Here is a 10,019-nt window from a genome sequence, read left to right on the forward strand (position 1 = left end):
AGGGTAGGCAGGTTAGCATCGGAGGCCCGATCAGAAAGAAGTAAGAGTAACTAGGTAAATTAATTTATGCTTACTTGTTCACATGATGGGGAACCCGATCGATAGTTTAGATGGCCACATATTAATAATATTTGCATTGGCCTGACTAGTTAGTTTTGGTTGTTCGTATATTGCTGGCTGTGGCGCAGTGCTACATGAGTAGATAGTGGTGGTCAGGTAATGTTGGTTTGTGTGTTGGCTATGGGAGACCCGTGTCGAGCATACTACTAGTTCACCTGCATGACCCCCCCCCAAAAGAAATCGTCCACTTGCGCATGATGCAATCTCTTCCGTTGTAATCATTCGCCTTGAGAAGTTCCTTGTTATGGTCATCTAGATGTAGATACTAGATAGATAGCAGTCAAAGACAGGCAGACAAGCAGGCGTGCAGCCCCTTTTGCGGGCTGATTTGTAAGCTCCATGACTCGCACTTAATATACCGTGTGGTAAATATAGCTGCCTTCAGCGGTGGCTATCCGAGGCTGCAAGCTCAGCAAGCATGGCGTCCGGGATCAACGACAATAATGCTCTTCACTATAGGATCCTCAGAGGGTCGATACTGAATAGTCAGTGAGTAGGGCAACGGGATGACTTGGAGAGGAGAGAGGGGAGTGGTGGGTGGGTGGAAGAGCGGCCCCAGGCGCAACGTGCTGACTCTTCAGAGCCAGGCTATGACGCTGCTTCACTATAAAATGGAGACTGAGGGCTAACGGCGATTCATTAAACAGTCAGATACTAGCACCGTTCCGGTTGTCATCTCCGTGGGCTGTTCGTTAGTCCCAGTGATAGACCTCCGGACCTCATATATCTTAGCCCCAACCACCCAAGATCCGCGCGCAGATTAACCCGCCGATGAGCGATGGTCGATAGGCGACGCTAACTAAACCCAAGTCTAGGCGATAGATAGACAGTCCCACTGCCCAAAGTTGGCAACAGTCGAGACGAGGATTACTGCCACTGTTTTTTCCGTACTGTTCGTTGTAGGCTACAACCCACGGCGGGTTGATGATCAACGGCCGTTATCAAGTCAGGAGCCACACCTTGACTGGATCCATCCTATGAAGGTACGGAATCTTCGAGGATCCTCTCTCCTCCCCCTATTCGTTTGTCTTCATGTCTTTTCCTGTTTTCGCTATTCTCTCTCTATCCAGCTTCCGAATCTTCTCTTCTGGAGAAGCGGCCAGAGGCGCTGGGGTCCACTGACTGTACCCACTTTCTTATTTGCCGGGTAAATTCGACGGGTTTCCAGTAATGGGTTTATTGCGGGCTTCCAGCCGGACGAGACGGAGGATTTCGAGAGTGAAAGTCGAAATACAGAAAATACAATCCAGGAGCTAAGTCAAGAGATGAACTCGAACCCGTCAATCAGATCCATTCTACCGGGAACCGCGCCACTCAGCCTGTATTATGTTGTGTTGAGGATGTACTCTACCTAGCGAGCGGGGACTCCCAGTTCGCAGTCCTTTTCCAAAGAATTTGGTTCATTTAATTTATCCCTTTTCGGGTGACAACCTTTGGAGGGCTAGATGGCCTTGGCTAATAAATGAATGCGAAATCCGCCACCTCATCTTTCCATATGGAGATTTCACGTACTTTAGTTGATATCCTCGACATGTCATCGAGATAATCTCATGTATCTATGCCTCACTAAGATCGCGTACTTTTTGCCACCATGCATAGTTAACCTTCCGGATTTGCGCTGATGCGTCCCCCAGTGATCCGTCAGGCCTGACCACCAAAGAGGTGGATCACACCACAGCCGGGTCCGTAGATGTGGTGGGGAAAGTCAACGTTCAACGGCTTGGAAATGTGTGCGTATCTGGCAGTTACCGTGCCGCGGCCTCCGAATACGCCAAGTCCTTCACTCGAGCTGCTGAGAAAGGAAAGCAGGATTGGGCTTGCCGGGCGTTTTGACACCACACCGATCTTATGGCTGTGGCTCCCAAACGGTTCTATTGCAGTCTGCTGGGCCGCGCCACTACATGATTCATGAGAGGGCAGCCTCTTTTTCTGCGGTCGTGTTAATCTCTGTTAATTTGTTATTTCTTATCCACTCCTGCTCCCTTCAAGGAACCGTGTCTGGTGGATCGGCCAACCGCCTCGTCGGTGCCAATATTGGAGCATAGATGCTCGAGAAGAAATGATTATAGATCTCTGTTGCCATCGATGTTTCGGGATTTGCTTACGACTCAATTCGGGGTATGCACGAGAGCCGAAGTAGATCCGTCTTGCGGCCGGCGCAAGATGAGGCGACAAGGGCCGAAAAAAAAATGAAGTGTGGAAAAAATTTGAAGACGGCGGGACACCCTACCCAAGACCGTTAGACTATTATGGCACACAATAATGCGGTCTTGCTTTCTTTTTTTTATTTTTTTCTTTATTGTATTTTTTTTTTCTTTTTCCTTTTCTTCTTTTTTGTACATTCCTTTTCTTCTTGCCCCCATTGTAGACAAGAAATTTGACAATATTATGGTCTTCATAGGATTCGTTCGTGTCGAGCTGACCCTGGAACCTGTATGCAAACTTGAAGTGGCGATCGTCACTGTGGCTCAAAGGTCCTATACACTCTCTTGTTCGTTCATAATCTCTCTATCAGTCATGCAGATAGCCACCCATGGGTGGGACAGACACCTTAGTTGTAAAGGATTTCGATGATTGACAGGGCCATCTGTCGAATTCGTCACCAAGACAAGGGTTTCTCCAGTCGAATCTTGGTACACAATACGCCAAAGACGGGAGAATGAATGGAGCCGATAAAGAATGGTCCACTTCACGTGTCTTCCAGGGGGTGCTGAAGGAATGGTGAAAGAGGAATGGACGACAAAGTGGGCCGGCCCTCCGTCTGATCCCCTGGACTCCTTAAATGGCAGGAGGAGGCCGAGGCTATCCTCAGCAACTGTACTCACAATACCGTACATACTTGACTGTAACAGCACTCTCTATCGAAGTCGTTCTATACACAGTGGAATACTTTGTAGGACATTCTGTTTCCGACTCGATGAACAAGCATGACCAGGGACATATTCAATACTGAATCGTGTATGGGTGAGTGTTGTTGCCGGTTGGAAGGAAGCCCTTCCGAACTCTACTGTGGTCATTGGCCCGGATTTCTTCTTTCTCTCTTGCAAATATAGCAATTGAATCCCTAATGGGAATATTTCATAACCATTGTTACTTACCTTTTAGCGAATCTTTGGGTACTAGGCAGTACTCAGGAACTTACTGATCTTGAAAGTACTGCACCTGTATTCGATGAGAGATCACTTATTCCCTCAAATGGGCTTTAGTGGACTTGAAAATTTGGAAAGTTACTCAGTAGAGACCATACTAGGTGGTTGGCGGAGACCGTTAGCGTCATTAAACGCGCTCCCAATCGGTCGGCCTGCAGGAAACCCAAGTCTTGGTAGTCCAAGGACAAAGCAGGCCAGAGGTGAAAACATCGGGTTTAGCCGTTTTTAACGAAACCCCAGCTGTCAACTTCCTGGTTTGGGATAAGTCGTCGGAGAGTTTACCGGGATGGATCCACTACCGTTTTGACACTGGAGCTCTCCCTACCCCCCTTCTGCTTTTTCTCCGGCCCATAGAGCTGTGCCAGCCTTTTGGCCCATGATCAATCGGCCCGTCTTATGCAAAACAACAAGGGCCAGGTCAAACCAAAGGACTGTGCAGAAATAGCTCGTAGCTAGCAGATCGAGATACTGGGCGCATTAGTACCTTTGGCATGACCCGGAGAGGCGTCTACACAACTATACCGAGGTATCTGGTCGTAAAAACAACTGCAAATCCTTGACTGATGACTCGTCGGTCAGACACCAAGAATAACGAGTCAGTGTAGAAAGTATCAAGAGGATTCCCCTCACTAATACAGACGTATTTGGCGCTGTAATGGCTGTTGGAGCGTCAGTAACCAGCCCCAGATGGCGAAAGGGGTGGCAGGCAATAGTGAGAGGAGTATCAAAATTCGAATGGACTCATGACACGATGTCTGCACCAATGAGCAGGTAACTGTTGAGGAGGATGCGATCGCTCGCATCCTGGGCTCTTGCCATAATGGTCGAAGCGCTGTCGCTCACTTTCCTCTCTGGACTGTATGATGATTTTTTGACCATCCTTGAGCGATCGTAGGACCCGGTCCCACCCCATCCCCCATTGCCGGTATCCATCAGCTGTACTTATCCTAATATTGATAGAGCGCAGTCAGCGAAAACGTTAGCGAGGTGAGACGGCGAGCCAACGGTCGCAACGGCCCTTGAACCATCTCTTTTGGCGCTGTCGATCCCATTATCCGCTTTTTGGCCCACCATTCTCCAACCCCATTGTGACACAGTAGAGCTGTTTTGGCTGCCATATGTCTTTTTTGATAGAACTCTTCCGATACCAACGGTGTGCTCTGAAAATACTCCTTACACTTTCAAGTCTGAAAGCCTGTTTGCTGGCTGGGGCTGTGTACAACACCCCACATTGTCCATCTAGCCCCATACTTGTCGTATTTCCGACTCCGTTATTGAACGTGGTCATCGAATATAGAGAACAGCCATAACAGTCAGCAGAGTACTGGTACCATGGCCCTTTACCAGGCCTCTGTGGCGTCGTGCGAAATAGCCACTCGGCGGTACTTTTATGAATTCGTAAGTGAAGTCCCACCTAGATAGCCCCCAAGGGGCCAGTATAACATGTACTTTGAAAGAGACGTAAAGCACTTTTTCGGACCCCCCTGTACAATATGATGGCTGATTAGTAGAAGCAGGATAGCTCTAGTGGGTCAGAAGAGTGAGTACACCACTAGTGACGGTATTAGTATGTAGATTGAGTGTCTCCGTTCCCAGGGAAGACATAGGTTCACGGCTGAAGCATTGGCGAACGATGGATGACCAACCATTTTCTTAGTGATCAATAGCCGGGATAACGCGCGCCGGATAATTCTTTCCCACAGTAGTGATCATTGTCCTTCACAAGACGCTTCTTGTATGATATCTAGCTATTTCAGAGGCCATGCAAGCGCGTGACATGTCTCCCACGCGTTTCAGGCTTGGGATAGATCGAATTCGCGGGCCCTTGCTGTAACTTTTTAGTGCCGGCTGATGCCCGAGAAATACTTAAACTGATGTACGCTAAAAGCAACTGGTCGCCCTTGGACCGCCTTGGTCTGGTGGCTTCCCTGTTGTTAGGTTAGACCCGTCAACGTTAAGAGGCTTCCTGGGGCTGCGGCAAAGCCTAAGCTCCGGATGCTGGGTTTATCACCCGGTGCATGAGTCACTGCTTCCCAGCCTTCCAGTCGCGATACAGTCACAGTGCTTGGAATTCAAGAATGTTACTGCCCTTTGGTGCGGAGGATCCGTTATACAGAGCGAGCGACACATCTGGGGGGCCGTTGTAAGAGGGGCTAAAACAACTTCATGGATAGTTGGTGAAGAGGGGTTGGACGATGTGTCTCAGCGGTAGAATACGTCGACTGTCACTTTCGTCAAGCCCGGTCAATGTGATGGTATTGCCAGTACCTAGTAAGTACTCTGTATGGAGATACTGGCCAGTGCGTCCGCCTCACCCAATCAGAGCCGGTAAAAAGCTTGGGACATCGCCCCATGCAAAGATTTCCCGAGGATGCTAATCCGCTTTGGGATTTAGCGAGCGCTCCGGCCACAGCGTTCTCTGGTTGTATTCAGAGATCTAAACCAGACACCACTGCGCTCCCAAGTGATTTTATGTTGCATAAAAGCTCGTACGCTTAAAAAATCAATGTGGCGCACACAATAGCCGGGCAGGAGCTGCAATCAGTCAACTATGTCCGCCTGATTAAGTTGGTCAATATTGGGGGCGACCGCTGGCAGATCTATTTTCGCTGCCGCCATTCAGTCTGTGCACCGGTAGATACGACCAAAAGTACCAAATGAACAGAGAGGCCTGTTGTCATAGCTTTGGTGTTCCTGGTTTGTTGCATCCGGACAGAACTAATGCGGGAAGTATATCTCGCGAGGGGAACCCTCCATGGGGATGAATTATTGACGAGGAGAATTTAGTCTGTAGGATGAGGTCATGGCCTTGGGTCCCCTCCCAACATCACATGTAAAACGATCGATGGAACAGGATAGTCATCAGAGAAAACCGTCCAATCCTTTCCTTCCAGGGATCTCCGACACCATGCGCTGGACCTGGCGGAAGTGATTACCGTAGCCTTGCTAATTCGGGTAAAGATCGGTCACTTTCAGTTGATCCCTCAAGGAACATTTTTAGCGCCATCTGCTGGAAGTCAGCTCAGCTTCCCTAGCCTCGCCATGCAGTGCAGTTCGCAGAAGACTGTTCCCTTCCACAAAGCTAGAGTGGGAAAGCCAAGTTCAACGGTGCTAAATATTACGTACCCGGGGCCGGTCGCAAGATCGAGCAGCTCCACGGCAATGGCAATGGACCGGCAATAGTTTCCAGTAGCCATGTCTGGGTTCGATTGGGGCATGCCAAAAGTTGCACTAGCAAGCAAGCCACTAGAACGAACCTATTGTACTGGTAGTTGGTACTGCTGAGTACTCTTCAATCTAGATTGAGGGGCTTTGATCCTCTTTGAGTCAGATCTCTCCACGGAGTACCGGTGGTAAACATGGGTCTGAAGCGTCATGGGATAAGGATGGTAGTGTGAGTTAGGGGGGTTTCCCACAGTTCATATTAACATTTTGGTCGTTGTCTGACTCGTAGCTGCATATCGGTTGCCCACTTTCTCATCCAACTGTCTACAATACGTATGCGACATGCATTACTAGGTGATTACACACCCTACAATAAAGGAGGGAGGGAGTGAAAAGAAAAAAAAAAAACTAACACGAAAACTTTGTAAGAACTGATATTCACGAAATGCTAACTCTTGGATTCGATAAATTCGAGGGGCAGAAGTCTTATTAAGATCATAGTCGGCATACTTCTTCGATCTCAGAGCCGTTGGAACGATGTATTACATCACTCAACCCAGATCATGGTTCTGAGTGAGATGTAACCGCAGAAATGACCCCGTCATATGAAGCACCTCATAAAATTGTCAGAGCACAGTGGTTGTTCTCACTGTTACACCGTATCCTGATAATAACACACCTGTAAGGAGCGAGATTCAAAGTCAAGATCAGTCTGAGCCAAAGCTTGTTCTCTGCAGTAAGCCCGTATCGTATGCATTCAAGATCCACTGTTCCAATATCCTTTCTGGACGTTCCATTTGGTACAATGACCCCCTCCGAGAAAAGTGAGAAGAGTCATGAGCAAGAGGATATCATCTCGCATACATTAGGCGAGGCTTCTAAAACGTAATACGACCCTAAAGAAAAGGAAAGTAGATGAATTAAATTAAGAAAAAAAAATCGATAAAAAAAAAAAAACAACAAAGACCGCCTATAATCGCGGGCTTAATTAATTGATCTATGGATGCGCAAATCTACGATTTAGAAGTTGGGACCACCATAGATTGACTGGTTACGTCAATATCTTGACCAGCAGACTCATGCATAGACATCCGTTACACTAGATGATACTGGCGATTGGCGTCGATCTGAGGCCTATACGATAAATAACGCGCCCGTTCGTTGGCCATCGCCAATCATGTGGCCTAGATCTCGGCTCGGAGATGGATCGTCCCCCAAAGACCTGCAACGTGCATGCCACGGTTGAACAAGTAACAACGATAAAATACTGCCTCTGCCATCCCTTTGGTTAAGTAAAGGGTATAACCATGTCTTCGAAACAGTTTTATAGTGGAATATAAAAAGCCACTGACATACTAGTCAACAGAGATTTTATTAGCCCTTCCTTCTGTCTGGGTCTTTCGCGCCGAGGGAACGTCCTACTACTTACTCCGGTGGGGGAGGTCTGCTGTGTATGATACGACCGCGCATACGGCACGATATCCTTTCGGGGAAATAGTCCGATTCTGGGAGGGCCACTGATAACAGCACAGAATATGTAGTGCACTGTATTTCATTTCTAATGGTGTGGCCTAAATATTTGTTAGTGCCTATCCTTCCCGACTAAGTGAGCACGCTTGTTGCAGCTACCTATCACCGATCGATCGATCGGAAAGTTATGTGCATCGATGCTCCATGGAGTAAGTAACTTCGAAGGCCAAGTGTCGGCTTGGCTCTTTTCCAAGTTCCAGCACACCGTTGTACAGATTTACCCCAACCACTGACGCACTAAAGGATGCTCTCCGGTTCCACCATATTCAATAGTTTACTGCTATTACTAACATTCTCACACTAGTCTGACTTTAGACCCATTATTGATCAGGAAAGTAAGACCAAGATGCAGGAGCGCGAGGTAAGTTCATGGTAAATGCGCTCGCCGGGGTCCCGACCTTTACGGAAGGCGATGGCTGAACCTAAGAGTAAAAAACGAAGGAAAAGAATAAGAAAAAGAACACAAAAATAATTAGTGGTCTGTATACTTATGTCGGTGAGATGAGGAAGTGCAGAGAAGGATTAGAGAATCAGATATTCCCAGAAGGTTAGGAGGAGGGGGGGGAAAAGGGATGATGACGATGGTGCCACCCACGAACGGCTACGCCCGAGATCTCGAGCAAGGGAAAGCGGGGAGCGTCGTACCGTACCATGGAACAAGCAACGCAGGCACGGGTAAAATACCGATATGCTGCTTACCAGCCTTTCCTCAAGAGTCTGAACTTCCTGTTTTTCTTCATTCATTCTGCCATTGCGTTTGTTACTCAATCCTCCAGTCCTATAGTTATGTGCGCCAGCTTTATTGATTGATCACAACTTTCCCTACAAATTCTGTAATCTACGCGCGGGGAATTATCCCATATCACGAGCGTAGGGGATGGAGGGTCAGGGGTAGCAGATGTTGATTCCCTGCGGCAGGAAAATCTAGCCACGGCTGCAGCTAAGTTTTGGGCGGTTGTGCTGCCCTGCAATGTGAATGGACAGATCTCCGCCAGTTGCGATCCAACGGTGCATTTTCTTTTGGGCTAGCTGCAGCCAGAGATGGACAGATATATATTAATGGTGAGTGTGTACATCGATTTTGCTGTTATGCGACTCCGTTTCCTCACTGTGGTTACTTTCAGATCTCTTCCCAATAAAGCAGTAGTAAACATGTGGTTAATCCTTTCTGAAACACAAGCATAGCTACTAGTAGTCGCGGTCTATGATATCTTACAGCTGCTTAAGGGCGGAGTGTAACACAACAACAGGAATCACCACACTTCATCTTTCATCGTAAAAGGCTCATCTGTGATCAGGTAGGAACTGTGTCCTAAATTTGCTAACGAAGACAGATGATGGAAAGCAGTGAGGTGACCTGTCTCTTGAGCATTGCCAGCATACATGGGAAACCATGACCCGTTAAACTAAAGAAAATGGTCACCGCAGCCTAGCCTTATATTTTGGGATCGAATTAGATCTTATCAACGATCGTAAACTTGGGACAATGCTAATGCGGGGAGCCTTACTTGGCGGTTCGCCATGGATCGCAATTTGGGGAGGGTTGAGGGAAAAAAAGAAAAGAAAGGGTCAAAGACCAAAGAAGAAAAGATACATCATCCCAAAATTTAGCGAAGAAATTAGGTGTATTGAACTTGACCTTCTCGTCAGCAAATGATCAATGCTTATGAAACCACCATCTCCGTTTGATATTCCCATAAAGTCCAATTTGGAATTATTTCCATGTTCAGCAATAGAAAATCCAATACCGAGTGAGTATTGCCTGCCTGTTGCGATATTTTCATCCCTGCGTGTCTGCGGAGTGCCGATCAACTACTCGTGAGGGTATACTTGAGATCTCTGATGTTGCCAGCGAAATGCTTAGCACACCAAATCCATCGAAACCTTAAGGAAAAGCTAAAAGGCCAAAACTATAGTCGCGAGGGATGGTTTCATCGTAGAAGGGGAAGATGGTGGTGTATCCATCCAGAGACAAGCGCGTTCACATATGAACAAAGAATGGGTGGCGTCTTCGTCAGTAGCAAAGTCAAGTTTCATCTGGAACTTATTCCCTCA

The 10,019-nt window shown here is 47.6% G+C and overlaps 1 protein-coding gene across 1 annotated transcript; it reads left to right on the forward strand.

Moving 5' to 3' along the window:
* Window positions 1–2,207: 2,207 nt before the first annotated feature.
* Window positions 2,208–2,752, forward strand: BO87DRAFT_99791 (uncharacterized protein). Its single transcript, XM_025629723.1, has one exon. It carries the CDS (start codon window positions 2,383–2,385, stop codon window positions 2,692–2,694), a length of 312 nt encoding a protein of 103 aa, XP_025478333.1. The 5' UTR covers window positions 2,208–2,382; the 3' UTR covers window positions 2,695–2,752.
* The last annotated feature ends 7,267 nt before the right edge of the window (window positions 2,753–10,019 follow it).

Source organism: Aspergillus neoniger, assembly GCF_003184625.1.
Source record: "Aspergillus neoniger CBS 115656 unplaced genomic scaffold BO87scaffold_22, whole genome shotgun sequence".
Classification (NCBI taxonomy): domain Eukaryota; kingdom Fungi; phylum Ascomycota; class Eurotiomycetes; order Eurotiales; family Aspergillaceae; genus Aspergillus; species Aspergillus neoniger.